The sequence below is a fragment of the Rhincodon typus genome, chromosome 21, assembly GCF_021869965.1.
Source record: "Rhincodon typus isolate 14 chromosome 21, sRhiTyp1.1, whole genome shotgun sequence".
NCBI lineage: Eukaryota > Metazoa > Chordata > Chondrichthyes > Orectolobiformes > Rhincodontidae > Rhincodon > Rhincodon typus.
The window spans coordinates 7,164,893-7,186,895 of record NC_063352.1 but is presented as its reverse complement, the minus strand read 5'-3'; the positions used below and the strand labels follow the sequence as shown (position 1 = coordinate 7,186,895).

At 40.1% G+C, this 22,003-nt stretch overlaps 1 protein-coding gene across 2 annotated transcripts in view; it reads right to left on the bottom strand.

Moving 5' to 3' along the window:
- Positions 1-2,064: 2,064 nt before the first annotated feature.
- The window catches only part of stub1 (STIP1 homology and U-Box containing protein 1), a 46,496-nt gene continuing 26,557 nt past the window's right edge, over positions 2,065-22,003 (bottom strand). For both annotated transcript variants that reach the window (XM_020534533.2, XM_048609522.1), the window contains 5 exons: positions 20,784-20,949; positions 15,286-15,376; positions 9,616-9,672; positions 5,989-6,105; positions 2,065-5,902 (listed from right to left, as the gene is read on the bottom strand). In XM_020534533.2, the coding sequence (XP_020390122.1) occupies positions 5,777-5,902; positions 5,989-6,105; positions 9,616-9,672; positions 15,286-15,376; positions 20,784-20,949 (557 nt within the window). In that variant the 3' untranslated portion in view covers positions 2,065-5,776. The remainder of the gene's footprint in view (positions 5,903-5,988; positions 6,106-9,615; positions 9,673-15,285; positions 15,377-20,783; positions 20,950-22,003) is intronic.

Sequence of the window (22,003 nt, the reverse complement as noted above, 5' to 3'; positions counted from 1 at the left end):
GGCCTAGACCCTTTTTCTGAAGAAGGGTCTAGGCCCGAAACGTCAGCCTTCCTGCTCCCTCTGATGCTGCTTGGCCTGCTGTGTTCATCCAGCTCTACACCTTGTTACCCCTCATATTCAGGAATATGCATTCAGCACCAGAACACCTTGCATAAAATCTATCATACGTGGAAATATTTAATTTGGCAGAAAGGTGACTTGAGTGTTTGTCAAATTTTCATGTTACAGTATTTACATAATATCTGCATCAATAAATAATTGACCAAATCCTTGATGAATTGAAGGGACCATAGCATAGAGCGGCGACTACATTTGGGTCAGTAGTAGTGCTGGACCACTGTGCTTTGACATGACTCCCACTGTGGAGTGGGAAAGTGACTGCATGTTGTACTCTGTGAACAAAAGAAAATAACTAAACAATGTGCCAAGGCAAGAACTTAGTACCCATCCATAACTGCCCAGAAGATGGTGATGAGCCATTGTAGTTGCTCTCACCTCAATAGTTCAGCTCTTTTGGTGACATCTGGACTAAGGCTGTAATGTGGACAGAACCTGAACTGAACAAAAACAGAATTTGCAGGAAAAGCTTAGCAGGTTTGACAGCATCTGTGAAGGAAAAATCAGAGTTAACGTTTCGGGTCCGGCGACCCTTCCTCAGAACTGTTCTGAACCCCAGTTCTGAGGAAGGGTCAACGGAACCAAAACATTAACTGATTTTTTTCTTCACGGATGCTGCCAGACCTGCTGAGCTTTTCCAGCAACTTCTGTTTTTGTTCCTGATTTACAGAGGTGGTTATTTCTTTGCAAGTGCCAGTTACTAACACTACATCAACTCCATCATCACTTGGCTGAGAGCAGGCTTGTTTTTGTTTCAGGAAAGAACAAAATACTCCAAATGCCAAAAATCTCATGGAGACAGAATTAACGATGGCTCCCTACTTTGCATGAATAAATGTGTAGAAATTAAAAGATCAATAAACAGTTCCATGGTAGGCTAGATATTTACAATATCTCCCTATATCTTTACAACTTTAAGGCTGGCAGCCTTAATCTAAAAAAATGATGCTTCTACTTTCAATGCATTCACTATTTTAATGGATTTTTATTAATAAAGTGTATGATGAATATCTAAGGTGCATAGTCATTTCACAGTAGAAAAAAAGAGGAATCTTTGATATGGTACGATCAGAACCCCATTGTCTTTACAATAATTTATTTAGTACGAACTCAGTCACAAGTAACCCAGTGAATGAAGTTGATGAACTATTGACACGTAGTTCTTTTACAGCCTTCTGATCATGTAGAAATATAACAGAAATTAGTTTTCACTTTTGTGTGTGGAGGGCAAGTTGCATAACTATAGAACTGTCAAAATATGAAATGGGAAACTATTCAAAATGTTTGCTTCCCCAACTTACTTTTACAGTATTGTGGAATTCAATACTACTGTTTGCCTAGCACACCAGATGGCAGGAAATAGAATCTGTACTGAATGGAATCAGATACTCTTCAATAATTGCATATTAGGAAAAACTCCTACGGCACTTCCTAACATTGATTTTTTTACCTGTTTTTGAGCGTAGTTCAGAGCCACAAGGCTGCAACCCATATACAAATGAAAAGAAACAAGGATCGGCACAATTGTGTGCTAGGTATAATTCTGATGGACCATAGCATGGTGTCTCCCTCTCTGGAGGAAGACTGTACGAAATGTTAAATTTTGTAGTAAAGACGTACTGGATGATCTGTGTGAAAAATAAAGATTTGAATGTAAACCTGGAAAAAAGCCTCTTCATTTCAGCATGCAATGTAGTTAAGAATGCCAGATCTACTGTGGCTGATTGTCTCTTCAGTAATGTTAAAACCCAAATTTTGCCAAAGCTTTTCATCTTCCGCGTACAAGGACAGACGAGAGAATATATCAAGTTTCAAATGATTACAGTTTATACTATGTAAGAAAAAGGTGTGTCCCCTCCTCTAATGTTCATTCTTCACCACTGAACTTTAGGTCTGGACTCCTAACAATGCTGATGCCTATAGTTATTCACTAGCATACTTCACCCACAAAGTTATAGAGCCTTTATTCTGCATCTGCTATAATCACAATTACAGAACCTATCAAGCAAAACATCCCGATTCAGTACATTAAGACAGTACATTGACTTATTGGACAAATATACAGTAATCAGAATTACTGAATGATTAGATTACTGAAAAGTGAGGTAATCTCAGAAAAATCAATATAACCAAAATCTGGAAATCTTACAGAACATCTAGCAAGCTCAGGCTGTCTTATCCGTCACTCTTGCACGAATAATATTTCAAGTTTTTTTTTATTATGGAAAAGTAAAATTATTTGATTGCACACTATTGCTTCATTCAGGTACCAAAAGTTCTGCAGCTTGACTTTCAAGTTTGATCAACTCAAGAGGAAGGATTCTTTCATACAAACAAGGTCATAGGGGAAATGATCCCTTGGTTGTCTGTTCTGTTATCTTTCACAATATTCCCCTCACCCACCACCCAAAACTAGGTCCCAATTGCACAATTATAGATACTCAAAAATCCAATACAGCACATAGATCATGCCAGAATTTATGACTGATATTGTCTGCGTGAAACAGGAAGAGAATTGCAGAAAATCAACCCTACAGATCACTTCTGCATACCTTTGAAAATGGGTTAGTTTTATCATCTGGGACAATGGGAGGGACAAAAGTGATTAAAGCAAATCCATGAACAAGTATATTTTTCCCAAAGGAAGTACGTCCAAATACATTCACACACAAGAACAAAGGAAAAATAATCAATTGCTCCCATGACATGTAAGAAACAACTTGTGTTACTTTATTAGGTCACATAGTTTTACTCCTAGTCAGACACTATCAAGTAACATTAGCAATCAATTTCTGGAATTATTGTAGAATATAAAACTCCTTTAACTATTATCACTAGTCAACACACTGCTAAACAAACATTGACTATTCAAGTCTTAGACATAGTATTAAATCCAATCCAGATTGAGAGGATGATTTTCTCTCTCTGACAGCTAATTAGATAGAGGCCTTAAATCCACACAAAAAGTGTCTTAAAATATGTCTCAGTCAGAAGGTTTACACGCCTAGGGTGCAATTCATGAAACACATGAGTAGCTGCAACAGCGAAACAATACATTCAGTTTGTTCCATACTTTGGCTGGGACGCACAATCTATATTCCTAAAACAGCAATGTTTCCTAGCCATGGCCAAATTATCTTAGGGTTATGAACTCCACACGATCATCAAGGCAGCATGCAGAAAACTCAATTTAGGCCATTCTCCTTTTAGGATTGTATGTTGATGAACAAAGGTGAAGGGAGATGGACAAGACTAATTGATTTTTTTTTAATGAAAGCCTGTTTTGCTTAGCAAAACTATCTCTTCCGTGGTACAGAGCAATGGTGCATGAAGAAAAGAACAATCAGGCCAGTCACATTCTCTGGCTGCAGGGGGAATGCACAGAAGTGACAATTTTGAACTGACTTTGGTGCAGTGGAGTATTCTCTCTATAGTTTAAGATATGAAACAGTAATTTCAGTCATGCTTCAGATCCAAATCATCTACACACCAATACAAACCAGATACTGCATTGTAAGATATGATATTTTAACAACTGTTTAATTCTTTGTCTATTTAATAAAACATACGCAAAACACCTGACTTCAGGTGCCTCGAAATCATACATAAATATTTAATCTTCAAAATAAAACTTAACCGAATCACTGCAGTTGCAAGTCTCTAGACATTTTTGCCCACATTACATGAGTGAAAACAAAGTGTATACTTGTTATATTTAATGATCTAGTAAAACCAAAAAAAAACCATGAAGCTGACGGAGCAACTGTATGAAGATAGAATAGCCCATTTCACCTTTAGCAGGTACACAAAGCAAAACTTATTTCTTGGCCTTGAGTTCCTGATTGGGATATCAGACAGACAATGGTTATGAACTAATCAGTGTCCAAAATCCCAGTGGCAGCAGCAGAAAACCAAAGCTATTACACACCCAGGGTGATGCAATGTCAAACAACATTCTCCATCCCAATACTCCTTCAGTGCAGTTAGATATCATCAGTACAGAAACCCATATTGTGCTGTGACATCTCACCATCATCTCCATTTAAAAGATCACAGGTAAGGAAATGTGTAGAAGGAATGGGAGGAGATATTGGCAGTTAGAGTGTGAATAATTTACACAATAACCAAAATTCCAATCATTTATAATTTTATTAAGGTAATGAATACTCTCTTTAAGAGGGACGTAACAACCTAGAAATGTGTATATTTTAATATTGCATTCAGATGTGCCAGATAGATTCTGAATTTCTGAAAAGTATTAAGAATAAAATTGATCAGAAACCTCAGATTGCCACGTGAAATACTGCTAGAAAGACATTATAGACTGGGATCTCCTGGGCTAATGTTTTTAAGTAACCCTTTTAAGATAGGACAAAAATACACGGGAAAACAATTAAAATTTTCAGTATTCACTAACAGTTATCTTCCTATCTAAAAATATGTTTGTATGCTTGTGTGGGGGGTGCAGTGATGAGAGAGAGGGAGGAAGGAGAAGTCCAAAGGTCTGTTGAATAGATTCTATTTCCTCAAATTCAAGTGTTTCTGCTTTAGTATTCAGCGACTGAGCATAAATGTTTTATCCACATTTGTTGTGAGTGATTGAACTACCCTTCTTAATGGACCAGCTACCCTGAACTGCTTCTAGTCACCACTTTACTGTGGGTACAGATGAGCATGTTGCTTTAACGACTGATCTAAAATGCTCCATGGCATATTTGTAATAAAACTTCTCAAAACATAATCACAGGCACTACCTTCAATTGATATCACTGGATCCTGTCCTTGGGACTCGTTAGCTATCACTGACATATCTTGCAGGCACACACTGATTAGTTACTGATCCATAGCAATTTCAGTAAAGAACAAACCACTCAACTAGTGCCTGTATCTGGATTTGGCTGCAGTAACCAAGAGTAACTCCAGGAAAGAATTTGCTTGCTCGCTGTACGTGGATACCACCTATCAGAAGCAAACCCAGGACAAGCACCGAAAGCAGTCATAAATTTCACTGTACAATCCTACACTGTCTTCTTGAGATACACTAGGTGATGACCATACAGACAGCACCCACAGAAAACTGTGCCACGGATTCCAGCTGAAAGGCAAAGCACTATGGCAGCAAACAGATCTAACGTGGGGAAGGGGCAAGGGGCAAGGAATGAAGTTTGAATGGTGCATATAACAAACTTAAATCTGCCAAATGTTCAGGCATACAAGCTGTTCAAGTGCACTTAATGTCAGGGACTTACAGAAATCAGATACAACATTTCACAATCGAAGCTCATCTCAAAGTACTACAGAACAGAATTCACTTAATTAATCTCATGATTAAAAAAGATAACAAAACCAAAATCAAGTGAAAGAGACTATCCCAACTGCACCAAGCATTATTAAAGAGCCAGAAACACTTTAATAATTGTTCAAGGTTCAGATTTTCTGTGCCAAATGAGATTTACATACATGCATGTAAAGAAATTTAAACACAAGCAAAATGGTAAGTGACCTGTCAGGCATACAGCCACAGGTGTCCCCTGCACATCCCCTTTCTCTCTCTCGCTCAGACTCCGTGGCTTGCTCACTCTCACTCATCTGGTTAGTACAAGTCATCGAGTTGCCGTTGCAGTGCAAATGTGCAAGTCCTGATGCTGTTAAATCCAGTTCAGTATTCTTCCACCCAGCCATTTTCTGATATAAATGCATCAATTACCTCCTTCATAGCCAGATTTGGAATCAACTGCTCTTGGGTCAAAGGGCTTCGCGTTACAGGATCAAAGTGCCCCACCCGCTGAAAAAAGAAATGCATAGGTTAAATATGTTTGGTCTAATGTACATAAACTCCACAATTCATTCTTTTTTCCCCCCTTTCCTGACCTGAAGGTGTTCCTCTATGTCTTTCCTGTCATATGTGATCCCACTTGGCGTGATGCATGGCTCCCTCATCAACTCGAAACTGATTTTTCCACATAGGTAGTCAGGAATATCCCGTTTCTATACAGAACAAAGAACAGCAGATTAGATACAGGCCAGCAATAAGAGGAACTTCTGCTACTTATTTGTATATCGATTAGTTTTCTGTGTCAAACACCCTGAAGGACACACTTGAAGTGAATCTGTAACCTCATCACCCTTGTCTGGAAGAGAACAAGCCGGGAGATCTGAAACACCACAATTATGACCAGCTTCAAGAAAGTATATAAGTCCAACTGTGGAAATTAGAGATTTTTCTACTGTCTGCCATAGATAAGTCATTGAGAGAATTCTCAGAGGCTGAAAAGCTCCTCCATGTCTCAATGGGTCATCTGCCCATCAACAGGTACAATGGACATGATTTTCCGTGCACGACAAATCCAAGGAACAGCACCAACCTCGGTACACAGCCTTCTTCAATCTCACATAGGCTTTCAACTCTTTCAATTGTGGAATATCCTCCTCAATTTCAGGTGACCATGAAAATTCTTCACCATTCTCTACCTGCTTCACAATGACATGATCCTCACCAGCAGATTCACTATGGACCCCAAACAAGTGCAAAGTCAAGCAAGGCTATTTCATTGCGCCAATGCTGTTCTCCATTTTGCTCATTTTAACACTCCATCCCACCTCCATGAAGCTCCGTGGGGTGGAGCTAACCTACAGGATAAGTAAAAACTCTTCAATCTTCAACTCCTCCAAGCCAGAACCAAGACCGTCCCCCAACTTCGTTCTTCAAAAGCTAAGCTATAAAGACAAGGCATGCACGTGCACACACTCACAGGCTGAGCTACAAATCATCATCTATACATTCACCAAGGCATTTGGAGAGAATGTGCCTCAGGCTAAATATCTGGAAAACAACAGTTCTCTACCAGCACCCTCCTGTCCAACCTTCAACCATGAACATCCATGACATGGCCCCTGGACAATGTCGATCATTTCCCATTCCTGGGGCGCCTCCTTTCAATGCGAGCAGATATTAAAGAAGTTGAACATTGACTCCAATGTGCCAGTGCAGCCTTCGGATACCTGAGGGAACAGAGTGTTCGAAGTCTGAGCTCTCAAACCCAATACCAAGCTCATGCTCTACAGAGCAGTTGTAACCACAGGTCTACAGGTCAACTGTAGTCATCCAGAAATTGTAAAATATTATGAGGTTCGAGTCCATCATTTCCATCAAATCAGTTATGAAATATTATGGTGGCATCTGGTGTATGGAATCATTCAGAATAGCCCTGAGAAAAACATCTTGAATTCTGCAAATAAATAGTCTGACAGAAATTTACAGGGAAAGTTTAGAAATTGACAAATAGTTCAAAAATAGTAAGACTGAAAAAGACCAACTCGGGACAGAAAATAGAACTAGGTGTAGGTAATTTGGCCCTTCAATTCTACTCAGCCATTTAATATGATTATGGATGATCTGATTGCTGCCTCAACTCCACATTCCTGCTCACTCTCCATAACCCTTTATCCCATTTCGAATTAAAAATCTATCTCCTCCTTAAATTCATTCATTGTCCCAGTGCCGACCACCACTCTCGGATAGTGGCAGACATCTCAACTCTGGCCAAAGTATGCCAAATTTATCAAGGGTTCAAATCTCACTGGTGGAAGCACATTGAAGATCAGATGCTTTTAACCTATCATAATCACTATAATTCACATTAGTAGAAATTGTACTGAATTTCATTTGATTTATTATTGTCACAGGAACCAAGATACAGTGAAAAATATTGTTTTGCTAATCAGTCAAATCATACCTTATGTAAGTACCTCAGGGTAATAGAACAGAATGCAGAATATAATCTTACAACTACAGAGAAGGTACAAAGAAAGATCAACTCTGACATATGAAAGGTCTGTACAGAAGTCTGATAACAGCAGGGAAGAAGCTGTTCTTGAATCTGTTGATATGTGTTTTCAAACTTTTGTATCTTTTGCCCGATTGGAGAGGGTGGAAGAGAGTATAACTGGGGTGGGAGAGGTCTTCGATTATGTTGGCTGCTTTCCCAAGGCAGCAGGAAGTTTATGAAATTGTGAAGTTGAGAATTTATGTACTTTATGAAGTTGAATTTTCAAATCCCTACTGCAATATTGAACAGCACAGAACATTGAAGATATATTTCATGTGTGTTACCTGAAGACAAGATTCATCCAGTCTGAAACAAATAATAATGCATCTCAAATATGACACTAGACATACCAATTAAGAGTATTGCCATGTGAATTATTATCTGCAAATAAAACTCTGTGGTTACAAATCCTCGTTATTTTACTCAGCCCAAATTCAGAAAATAGGGTTTTTCAGTAGTTGCTGCCCAACATTCTTTTGAGCAACAAGACTCCCTTCCCAAGATACCAGGCCTTATATTCCATGCCAGTTTCAAGTGTGATTGAGAATTCTGCTTCCAAATAAATAATAACATTCTATTAGCTCTCCTAATTATTTACTGTACCTAGACTAACTTTTTGTGATTCAAGCACTCGGACTCCCAGATCCTTCTGCACATCACAGCTTGTCAATCTCAATTTTGGTAAAATGCTTCTTTTTGATTTTTCGTGCCAAAATGAACAATTCCACATTTTCCCACATTATATTCCATTGGCCAGATATTTGTCCACTCACTTCTTTATAGCCTCTCTGCAACTTACTTTATTATCTTTGTGTCATCAGCACATTTAGCAAACCATGCCTTCGATCTCTTCATCCAAGTCATGTGTATAAATAGTAAACAATTGCAGCCCCAGCAGTGATCCTTGTGGCACACTACTCATTCAATCTTGCAAATCAGAAAATGAACCACAACTTTCTTGGTGGCTAGCCAATCTTCTTCCCATTCCAATAGATTACTCCCCTACACCTGTGCAGTAACAGTGCTGTCAATTCATCCCTTCATTTTGTGAATTAATTCAGACAAGTCTACATAGTCCACGATCCACATCTTTCCATAAAGCCCAGGTTAAAAAAACAAATTTGTTCTAGTGTTACGATATCACCTATATGGTTAATTACCATTTTATGTTCTTTCACTCATGGCGAATCCATCAGCAGATTCATCATCATATGCATTCTACCTGGTTCACTGCCCCTTCACTACATCGGCCACCTGCCTTTTGTTTGCTTTCTCTATTTTTGATGGTTTAAAAGGGGAAATAAAGAAAACCCTAACAGCATGATTTGAATATAAACAGATATGTCAGAAAGTACAAGGACCATCCAGGATGTCCCAGCCAGACATGGAGCAGCCAACATTCACCATCAACAATTCCTTCTGCTGCCATATCATCCTCCAGGATAAGCAACAGCATAAATCAATTCTCTTTTCACCTACCTGGTCACTGGTGACTAGAATGCTGTTATTGTATTGCCTTCACTGGATTTTCCTTTGACGCTGAGACACTATTCTGTACGGCATGAGCACATTTGGCTGTATGAATAATAACTATTTTGATGCCAATAAAAACTAGCATATACATAACAGCAGGATGCATAAAGCTCTAATTCCCCATTCAGCAACCCACCTTTCTCTTTTCATCCACCTGGGAGAATAAATCATCCATTTCATTCATGTACTTGTCCTGTGAAATACAGGTGAAATGAGTGATTAAGCATGAACTTAGATCACAATTGCGAACATTACCAATATAAAGCACAATTGCAGGATCAGTTTGCTGTGTAAAAGCAAAACAAAATACCATGCTTTTCCATGATTTATCAATTCAGAAGCATTTAACAAATAAAGGGAACAAAAGAGATTATTGTGCATTCTTCTTGTGTAGAAAACCTTAAAGTTTGTTTTATTTCCTTCCCTCTGAAGAGTGACCATGCAAACAAGGGACAAAATCCAACCACAAGAGGAAACAAACATGCAAGGAGACAATGGACATTCTTTCTTTTATCCATTGACATTGTTTATTCAAATGATGAGTCTTTTCTAAAAGAGATATTAGGTGAAGGTCAGATCATTTGAATTGAAGCCAATCAGGAGATGGATAAAATTGAAACACTACAAACCAATACTTGACTTTAGTTTTAGGTTGTCACAAATAACAAAAACAAAATTCAGCTTCATCAGAAATCATATCTGGGCTCAACATTTTATAACAATCATTCAGTTGGTTACCAAACGGTTTGCTTAAGGGAGGAGACAAATGTTATAATTGGCATAATACGCCTATGTGCTTGAATGCATGCCAACAGTTAACAACAAATAACTGAAAGTGGGCATTTTGTACTAAAAAAATGCCAATTACTCAATCATTTAGATAATGTGATTGCAAAGAATGGGAACTGAAGGAATTCAGGGCAGGTAGACGACATTTAAAGGTTAGTTCAGATTTAAATTTATCACACGTATATAAAAATACAGCGAAAAGTGTTTTTCGCATGTTAAATGCAAAATGTCACCACACTCTGGCACTATCTTGAAACATATATGAAACTCCAGTTACTGGTTCAGGGCATTTCCAAGCATTTTTTTTAATCAAGTCATTGACAATGACCTAGGTCTTTGAGGAGAGAACCTGAGAGGAAATCAGATAATTGCTGTAGTCAACAAGGGAAAATGATTTAAAAGAAACACTACCTAAAAGAACAATTCTAACATAGCTTTATCAAAAGAGATGCAAACTGTAATGTCTTTAAAAAAATGGCAGTGTTTAATCATCGAACAATGTGCTGACATTTGTTCTATCACTTTACCATTTATTATACTTATTTCAGACTTTAGATGGTAAACAAGATCTCACTGCAGTGAGGGTCTGCTGCCTTTCAAGAGCAGGGAGGTTTCCACGGTGGCATTGGATCAAGTGCCTCAAATAGTCATAAAATGGTTTTGTTTTGTTTGTTATCCCAGCCATATTACAACATATCAGAGCAAGTCAAAACATTCACTGAGAAGCAGAGAGTCAAGGACTACCCAGGAGCATAACCTGAAGCACAAAAGCCAAAAAAGAACAAGAATAAAAATAGCTGAAGTCCAAAAAGATCACATCTTCCAACACTAAATGCAGTATTGCTATAAAATAACAGCTATAAATAAAGATCAGTCCTTTAAAGGCTGAGTTATTTTAATTACCAACAATACAATAAAGATTCAAGTGTTTTGGCCATGCCATGTCAACATTAAAACAGTGTTCACATCACTGTAAAAGGCTTTGGGAAATCCTGAGCTCTTGAAAGGCATTAGATAAATGCCAATTGTCCTTTCTTCAACCCCATTGATAGTTGTACACACAGTACAAAAATAATAATTTTATCTTTGCTTTTCTATTAGTTTAAATAAAAAGAATTTAAAATGAAAACTGCTTTGTCATTAGCCAGGTACATGCAAAAAACACAAATTAGTTAGCAAAGTATCATAACTAAAGTACTGATGAATGCAGTATTCATGATAATGATATTAGCCTCAGGATCTGAAGATGTCATTGAACTAGAAACGTTAACTCTTTCTCTTTCCATGAATACTGCCTGATCTGCTGAATTTTTCCAGCACTTTTTTTGTAATGGATATTTTCTTATTGCTACTTATTTTGATAAAATTAAGAAAACGTCCGTTACTCACCATTATTCCACTGCCTGCCAAGATTTCATGTAGTTAGCTTAACTTCTCTGAATAAACATCTTTATACTAAAAGGATAATGGACAAATGTCTCAGTTCGAGCAGAAGTGCTAGCAACACTAGAAGCCCAAGTGTAACATCTAAATGGGTAGGCAATGGCCTAGTGGTATTATCGCTAGACTGTTAATCCAGAGACCCAGATAACATTCTAGGGATCCAGGTTCGAATCCTGCCATGGCAGATGGTGGAATTTGAATTTAATAAAATATCTGGAATTAAGAATCTAATGATGACCATGAATGCATTGCCGCTTATTGGGAAAACCCATCTGGTTCACTAATGCCCTTTAGGGAAGGAAACTGCCATCCTTACCTGGTCAGGCCTCCCTGTGACACCTCAGCAATGTGGCTGACTCTGGGCAATTAGGGATGGGCAATAAATGCTGCCTAGCCAGTAGTGCCCGCATTCCGTTAATGAATAAAGGGAGGAATCTCAGAAAATACAGCTTAAGACGGTATTCAAATTACCAAAGAACATCTGAAAATGTCTCTCATTCATCAAGAAAAAGCTACTTCATTCTCAACTAAGATGCTGAAAATAATAACACTTTTGAGACAGATTCCAGTCTTATCAAAGTATCCCACTCATGTTTTGATCCTACTACTTTTATTAGTAAGTAAAATTAAACGCTGATTTAGCCTGCATTAAATTAACTAAATATGCTAGTTTACGATACCTGAATAATAATACATATTTTCTGAGGAGCAATTTGCTGTGCTTACGGTTCAGACTTGGGTCTGGGACAGACTGTTCATGGCAGATAATATGCAGACACAGAACCAACCAATAACACAAGAAAAACATGGTTGAATAACTAAATTGAAATTTCTTATTTATTAAAATAAATTAGAAAATAATTTCTTCAGCTATGAAACATAGGAACAAACAAATTAGGAGCAAAACATGCAGCCCCATTAGCCTGCTCCATCTTTCATTGAAACGATGGCTGATCTGATTATGGCCTCAAATCCACATTTCTACCTAACACCTGTAACCTCTGACTCCCTTATCAATCAAGAATCTCTCTATCTCTGGCTGAAAAATATTCTATGACCCAGCCTTCACCGCAATGAGATTTTATTTCACACTTTAGCTGGAAAACAAATGTGATTTTGAATTTGTCACATGTATATTACAGTAAAAATACAATAGAATACAGTGAGCAGCTTTTATTTGTCACCTCAAAATGGCGCCATTTTGAATAATTTAACAGTAAGGTAAACAGAGGGGGAAAAAATCCAGTTCAAACAGAGTCCATCAGTCCAGAGCCAGCTCATCATGGTCATAGACATCTGCACTGACATCTATACCAGACCCAAGCAACATCAAGGTCGCTGATCCTCAGCTGTGTCTTTGCTGCTGGGCCAATACTCCTCCGTCACTGCCTTGATGCCTCCTGCGCCGGGCTGACCAACATTACAGTCACATTTCTCACCGCTGAGCCCACCTCATCGACATTGTCGTCATATCCTTCAGCCACCACTTCGCCGCCGCCAGCATCAGACCCCAACCAACAATGACGCTGCTGATCTTCACACGCCTTCTTTTGTCGCTGGGCCTACCTCACCGACGCTGCCTTTGCCAACAAAACAGCCGCCGATTCCAAGTTGCGTGCTAGCTCCGGAAAAGTAAGTAGGGGCTCACTCTCGTCCGCGCTGGGCCCAATTGAGGTCCACGCCCTGGGCCTACTCAAGGTCCACGGTACGCCCTCTCCAGGCCCAGCTCTAGATCATCAGAGGTCCGCACCCTGGGCCCGTTCTCGCCGCTGTCAATGTCATCCCAGCTCAAGACAAGTTAAGTAGTGGAAAAAAAAGAAAAGAGTCGAGGAAGAGAAAGAAAACGAAAAGCTGTCGGAGCGGATGAGCTCTGGCACAGGAGTCCTACTCAGCCCCCATCTTGATCCAAAATATATCAAATAGTACAGTGTCAGAACAAATGTCACAGCAACATATAATGATTAAATATTATTAATTTGTAAAGGGTGATTCAATGGGAAAAAGAGCTCCAAAGACTCACGACCCTCCAAAAAAAAAAATTCTCCTCACTTCCATCTTAAATGGGAGGCCTCATATTATTAAACTGTATGCCCTAGTTCTAGTCTACCCCAACCGAGGAAAGATCCTTTCATCAGCCATCAAGATCTTATGTTTCAATAAGATCACTTTCTTATTGTCCTAAGCTCCAATGGATACAAACCCAGCCTAGCCGATCCTTCCTAATAGGATAACCTATTCCAAGTGTCAGTTGAGTGAACTTTCTCTGAATTGTTTCTAGTGCATTTATATCCTTTCTTAAATAAAGGAGATTAAAACTGTATACTGTTCTCCAGATGTGGTCTCACCAACGTTCTGTAGGACTGTAGCAAAAATTCTTATTTTCATATTCCATTTCCCAAGCCACAAATAACATTGCATTTTACTGATCACTTGCTGGACACTCATACTCATTTACCAGGACACCCAGATCCTACTGTAACTCAGTTCTGCAACCTCTCTTCATTAATGCTGTTTTTCTCTTCTTGCCAAAGTCAACAAGTTCACAATCATCTACATTATACTCCTTTTGGTAATTTTTTGGCTACTCACTTAGCTTATTCATAGTCCTCTGCAGTCTCCCCATATTCTCTTTACAAATTATCTTCCGATATTCCTTGGGATCATCAGCCAACTTAGCAACCATACATTCAGTCCCTTTATGCAAGTAATTGAACAAATTGCAAATAATTGAGGCCCCACCACTGATCTCTGCAGCACTCCTGTTATTGACTAATCCTTTACTCATACTATTATGTTGCCCCCTACATCTCGAGCTTTTATTTGGCATAGTAATCTTTGGTGAGGCACATTATCAAACACCTTCTGGAAATCAAAGTTCAGCACATCCCCTTCAGCCAAGTTGTTGGTTACTTCCTTAAACAACTCCAATAGATTAGTCAAACATGATTTCCCTTTCACTAAATCAGGATGTCTCTGCCTGATTGCAGGCAGGTAGCGTGGCAATTAACTGGAGAGATATGTGATAGAGATGCAGGCAGGCAGTGTGAACATGAACTGGACAGCACTGAGAGAGAGGTGCAGGTCGGCAATAAGAACATGAACCACACAGCAAAAGAAATGTAGTCAGTTAGAATTGGTGAACATGAACCAGAGAACACAGTACAAGAGATGCAGGCGCACAGGGTGAACATGAACCAGAAAGTACAGTGAGAGAGATGCAGGCAGGAAAGATGACCTTGAACCAGAGAGCACAGTGAGAGAGATGCCCCACTAAAACCTTTTTCATAATTGATTTCCAATGACAGATGTTAAGCTAACTAGCCTGTGGTTTTCTGTCTCCTCCCCTTCTTAAACAGTGAAGTCACATTCACTATTTTCCAATGTAAAGTGAATTCTGAAAAGAAATAACCTGCATTGAAGTGATCTAATTCTCAGTTAGAAACGACTCAAAATTATTTTAACTATGAACTAAAATATTCTTTCACTGGATTCACGAAGACCAAAGATTGTAGATCTACATTATGGTTTTGGAGCTCAAATCATAAACATTCACAACAAAGAAAATAGGCCTTACATGTCTGGCTTCTATCTTTGCAATTTCCATTCGGGTTCGGGAATCATCCAGGTTCTCTTCATAGTGTTTCCGTTTACATTGTTCCACTTCCCTATGAATTGAAAGGAAAGAAGTAATAAAGAGTGTCCCAACAAATCTCTATGGACTAGAATCCGTCACTGTAACCAGCTGCAAGAGTATTTCCTGTCACCAGAGCAGCAAAACTGTTTTAATTTTGATGGGTTCTAAACCAGAGAAGCCAAAGATTCAGGGTCCTTCCTGCCACCAAGAGCGCATTAGAAAGATAAAGCTGACTCCTGGCCCTGAATTTACACTGGGGATTCTGTAAGAGTTTGTAATGGCAGCAAAGCTTCCGCCCACAACTGACAATAAAGCTCTACAAGGTATTCACACAATCTAGGCTGCCACATGCCACAGATGCCAGGATCACCAGGCCTTAAACAGCACGCACCCTTGTGTCCAGGGTAAGACTGAACCTGTGAAGATTTAAGACCCCATTTTCAAAAACAGAAAACTATTCCTTTAAAGAGATCAGAGAAGGTGTCACTTTGTCCATCATTAACTGTGAAATCCTTGCTCTTTACCTGGCACAGTATAGGACCATGAGATATAGGAACAGAATTAGACCATTCGGCCCATCAAGTCTGTTCTGCCATTTGATCATGGTTGATATGTTTCTCAATGCCATTCTCTTCTCTTCTCCCTGTAACCTTTGATCCCCTTACTAATCAAGTAAGGTACAGGTTTTAGCATTGGAAGGTAATCTTCTAAGTTTAACTACTCTATGACTTCACCCTTCTCAACTAACTCCTTTAAGCACCGTAACTACATCCCCATCCCTCAAAATATATTGCCTTGTGTATTCTGCCTGAAATTTTAACACCATCAGTAGCTTGCCTTTAATTATCTAGGTCCAATGCTTTCTAACTCATTTTCCAAACCTTCAACATCTTCATTACTTCTTAGAAGGCATTTTTGGTTACCATACCTCATATCTCCCATTTTTGTCTGATAATAGACAAAGTGATTTGGGGGCTGTTTTACCTGCATCAAAAAGTGCTTTATAGATGCATGTTGCTGTTGGTATGGAGCTCCAAAACATACTGTACAAGTGTAACGTCATTCCTTACAACAATTCATGGTGCTTAAAAATAAGACTGTAAGCAACGTGTGAAATTAATGTCAGAACAGGAGGGGGAGGACAACCGAACTGAAACATTAGAAATCCAAATGGAACATACACCTAGTGTGTACCTGAATTCACACAGGCATGGTAAATAAGACCTATACTCCAAATGTGCAAATCAAATTACAAAATGAACTAACTATATGCAATTTGTGATTCCGGAGACTGGTACTTCCACTGGCTGTAGGTAATGTTAGTGGCACGCCATAGCTGCAGAATTTCTAATGCAATACCACCAGTAACAACCTGTGGAATGTATTATTTTCTTAAATACTTATTCCATACTTAATGCAGCTCACTCATATACCTTTAACCTCATTTTCTGGACAAGAATCCATGTATTCATTAACGGGATGTAGGCGTCGCTGGCTGGGCAGCATTTACTGCCCATCCCTAATTGCCTAGAGGCAGTTAAGAGTCAACCACATTGCTGTGGGTCTGGAGTCACATGTAGTCCAGACCAGGTAAGGATGGCAGTTTCCTTCCCTAAAGGGCATTAGTGAACGAGATGGGTTTTTCTGACAATCAAAAATGGATTCACGGTCATCGTTAGATTCTTAATTCCAGATTTTTTTTATTGAAATCAAATTCCACCATCTACCATGGCAGGATTTGAACCCGTGTGAATCAATGGCAAGAGCAACTGAAAGTAATCAAAAATACTGGGATAAGATGGAATTGTCACAATGTATTAATTTCAGAGTTAATATTACGCATCAGAGTAAAGGAACCTTTTCCATGGTGGAAGCAATGTTACAAAGGAATTGTAGGATTTTGACCTAGTGACAGTAAAGGAACAGTGAGATATTTCCAAGTCAGGATGGTGTGTGGCTTGGTGGGGGGCTGCAAGATGGTGGCGTTCCTATGCATCTGCTGCCCTTGTCCTTCCAGACAGAAGCGGAAACGTAGCGTTTGGAAGGTGCTGCCTGAGGATCTTTGGTGAATTTCTGCAGGGCACCTTGTAGATAGTACAAACTGCAGCTGCTAAACATCGGTGCTGGAGGGAGTGGATGCTTATGGATGTAATGCCAATCAAACAGGCTGCTTTGTCCTGGATGGTGTCAAGCTTCTTCAGTGTTGCTGGAGCGGCACCCATCCATGCAAGTGGGGAATATTCCATCACACTCCTGACTTCTGCCTTGTAGTTGGAGGACAGGCTTTGGGGAGTCAGGAGAGGAGTTGCTTGCCACAGCATTCCTGGCCTCTGACCTGTTCTTGTAACTGCAATGTTTATATGTGGGCAACGTCAATGACAACCCCCGAGGATGTCGATAGTGGGGGATTCAGTGATGGTAGCACCATTGAATGTCAAGGGGTAGTGGTTTGGTCAACTCCTAAAGAAGGTGGTCATTGCCTGGCATTTGTGTGATGTGAATGTTACTTGCTATATGTCAGCCCAAGTCTGGATATTGCCCAGATCTTGTTGCATTTGAACACGGACTGTTTCAGTATCTGAGGAGCTGTGAATGGTGTAGAATATTGTGCAATCATCGGCAAACATCCCCACTTCTGACCTTATGAGAGAGGGAAGGTCATTGGTGAAGCAGCTGAAGATGGTTGGGCCCAGGACACTATCCTGAGGAACTCCTGCAGTCCTGGAGCTGAAATGACTGACCTCCAACAACCACAACCATCTTCCTATTGTGCCAGATAGGACTCTAACCAGCAGAGATTTTGCCCCCTAATTCCCACTGATTCCAGTTTTGCTAGGGCTCCTCGAAGCCACACTCAGTCAAATGCAGGCTTGATATCAAGGGCCATCATTCTGATCTCATCTCTGGAGATCAGCTCTTTTGTCCATGTTTGAATCAAAGCTGTAAGAGGTCAGGAGCTGAGTGGCCCTGGCGGAACCTAAATTGGGCGTCACTCAGCAGGTTATTGCTGAGCAGGTGTTGCTCGATAGCACTGTTGATCACACCTTCCATCAATTTACTGATGATTGAGAGTAGACTGACGGGGTGGTAATTGGCCGGGTTAGATTTGTCCTGCTTTTTGTGTGCAGGACATAACTGGGCAATTTTCCACATTGTTGGGTAGATGCCAGTGTTGTAACTGTACTGGAACAGCTTGGCTAGGGGAACAACACGTTCTGGAGCACTATTTCTGGAATGTTGTCAGGGCCCGTAGCCTTTACAGTATCCAGTGTCTCCAACCATTTCTTGATACCATGTGGAGTAAATCGAATTGGCTAAAGGCTGGCATCTGTGATGCAGGAGACTACTGGCAAAGGTTGAGATGACAATCATCCACTTGGCACTTCAGGCTGAAGATTGCTGTGAATGTATCAGCCTCATCTTTTACACTGATGTGCTGGGATCTTCCATCATTGAGGATAGGAATATTTGTGGAGCCTCTGCCTGCAGTGAACTGTTTAATTGTCCACCAGCATTCACGACTGGATATGGCACGACTGCAGAGCTTAGATCTGATCCATTGTTTGTGGCATTACTTAGCTCCATCACTCACTTGGTTCTTATGCTATTTGGCACACAAGGAGTCATGTTTGGTAGCTTCACCAGTTTGATACCTCATTTTCATAAGTATGCCTGGTGCTGCTCCTGGCATGCCCTCCTGCACTCTCCACTGAACCAGGGCTAATCCCCTAGCTTGGTGGTAATGGTTGAGTGGGGATTATGCCTGGCCACGAGGTGCAGATTGTGTTGGTAGTATGATTCTGTTGCTAGATCTGTTCAAAGACTAAATAAAAAAAAAAGAACAAACTGCGGATGCTGGCGATCAGAAACAAAAACAGAAATAACTGTAAAAAGTCAGGTCTGGCAGCATCTGTGGGGAGAGAAAGCAGTTAATGCTTCGGGTCCAGTCCTTCATCAGAATGGGTTAGAAAGGTTCTGAAGAAGGGTCACTGGACCGGAGATGTTAACTCTGCTTTCTCTCCATGGATAGACCAGCAGAGTTTTTCCAGCAATTTCTGTTTTTACTTCTGACAATGCAATGGATTCATGGTCATCAGTTGATTCTTAATCTAAGATATTTTTGAGGTTGTTGACTTGCTCGCCGAGCTGGCTTGTTTTTGTTCAGACGTTTTGTCACCATGCTAGGTGACGTCATCAGTGTAGCCTCGGATGCAGCAATGTTATTCTCCTGCGCTTGGAATTTATACTGTCCCGTCCGTTATGGTGAGTACTGTCATTTCCGGTTTTGATCTGTATGGGTTTGTATACGGGGTCCAATTCTATATGTTTATTGAAGTATGGGCGGAGAACCATGCCTCTCAGAATTCCCTTGCATGTCTACGTTTGGCTTGGGCTACTATGGTACAGATATTAAGGAGAGATGCCTACATAACAAACAACAACAGGAGGACACAGTACGCCCTGACACACTGGCCACACTGCCATACATCAGGAACATATTGGAACTGACAACAAGATTCCTAAGACCACTAGGAATCATGGTGGCCCACAAACCCACAGCCACTCTATGACAAACACTTACAAGGATTGAAGACCCCATTCCCACGACATGCAGAACCAATGTGGTTTACAACATACCATGCAACAACTGCTATAAGTGTTACATCGGACGGACAGGAAGGAAACTAGCCATCAGAATCCGCAAACATCAGCTAGCAGCAAAACGGGACAGTGAACCCTCCTCAATACCAGTACACTCAGACAATGAAGGCCATCAGTTTAACTGGGACAAGGTAACCATAGCAACCCAAGCCAAACACAGACACGCATGGGAATTCCTAAAGGCATGGTTCTCCACCCATTCTTCAATGAACAAACATACAGAATTGAACCCCATATATAAACCCATACAGGTCAAAACTGGAAATGACAGTACTCACCATAACAGACCAGACAGTATAAATTCCAAGCAGAGCAGAATAACATTGCTTCATCCGAGGCTCCACTGATGATGTCATCTAGCATGGTGACAAAATGTCCAAACAAAAACAAGCCAGCTCGGTGAGCAAGTCAACAACCTCATCCACGACCCGAGCTACAGGTCTTTGCCAATACTTTGAGATATTTTTACTAACTTCAAATTGCACCACCTGTTGTGGCAGGATTCAAACCTGGGTCCCCAAAATATTATTTGGGTTTCTGGATTAATAGCATAGTGATGATACCATTCGGCCATTACCTCACCCTAACTATTTTGCCCTAAGAGTGCAGATTCCTAACAGTAAGTGGCAAAAATGTTTCATGATAACTTTGCCTTCTTGGCTATATCCCTAACTTTAACAAGCATAAAATTAAGCATACCTTTTCAAAGTATTTTGAAATGAAGTCCATTTATTTGAGTCTGCAAATGGATGCACTCAAAACTAATCGCTGCGTACCTTTCCTTTTCTGAGAGGATCAGTTTGGTGAGGTAGTCATGGAGGTCATTTTCCTGCTGAATTCTTTTATCTTCAATGCTGTTCCAACGCTTCTTCTTTGCCATCCTTAGGGCACTTGGTATATCATCCCCAAAATTCAGCCTTTGTTCTTTTGCTAAATTATAAGCTGGAAAAAGGGAGTTTGTACACAAGCTATAAAAACAGAAGGCAAAAAATTACCCTAGCTTCCCAATAATGAGCAGGGCTCTAATAGGGGCAGCCATACTAAACAGACATTACATTTTTCATACCCGAGAGCTAGCTTTGTCAAGACCACAGTTAGAACTGTCAGAAAATGCTACGTTTGGCATCAGCATTGTTCATTAGTGGAAAGGAAGCATTTTATTTTAAATTCACGCAGCTGAGAAGATGTCCTTGCAATGCATGCTGCAGACAAAAGGATGGTAAATGTTTTCTGACCTTTTCCATTATGCACCACATCCCCACACACCAACTTAACACAGAAGCTAGAGCAGGCCATCCAGCCACTCATACTGGCTCTGTCAGGCTAGATCTTGGCTGATGACCTACCATATTGCTGTGCTATCCCCATATCCCTGATGTCAACAGAAAGAACAAGAAATCGATCAATCTCTGGCTTAAACTTACTCAATGACTGAGTTTCCACATCCCTCCGAGGTACAGAATTCCAAAGATCGACTGCCCCAACTGAAGAAATTCCTCAACTCAGTCCTAAAGAGCTTGCCCTTTATTTTGAGACTATGTCTCCTGGTCCTAGATTCCACAGCCCAAATAAACCTCCTTTCTGCATCGACAATGTATAACGTTGTAAGATTCTTTTACATTTCTAACAGGTCGCCCACCTCTCATTCCTCTGAAGTCCAGAGAACACACTAATCTCAGCCTCCCCTCATAATCCCAGAAATCAGTCTCATCAATATCTACTTGCACTTTAAGGCAGGTATATTCTTCCTTTGGCAAGGGGACACAACTGTACATGATACTCCAGGTGCAGTTTCTCCATGTTCCACATGATTAAAGTAAGAGTCCTTTGCTCCTGTGTTCAAATCCTTTTGCAATAAAAGCAAATATACCATTTACCCTCCAAATTGCTTGTAGCATCGGCATGCTAGCTTTCAGCGATTTATGAACAAAGCCACTTAGGTTGCTTTGGATATCTACACTTTTCAATCTCTCATCATTCAAGAAATACTCTGCAC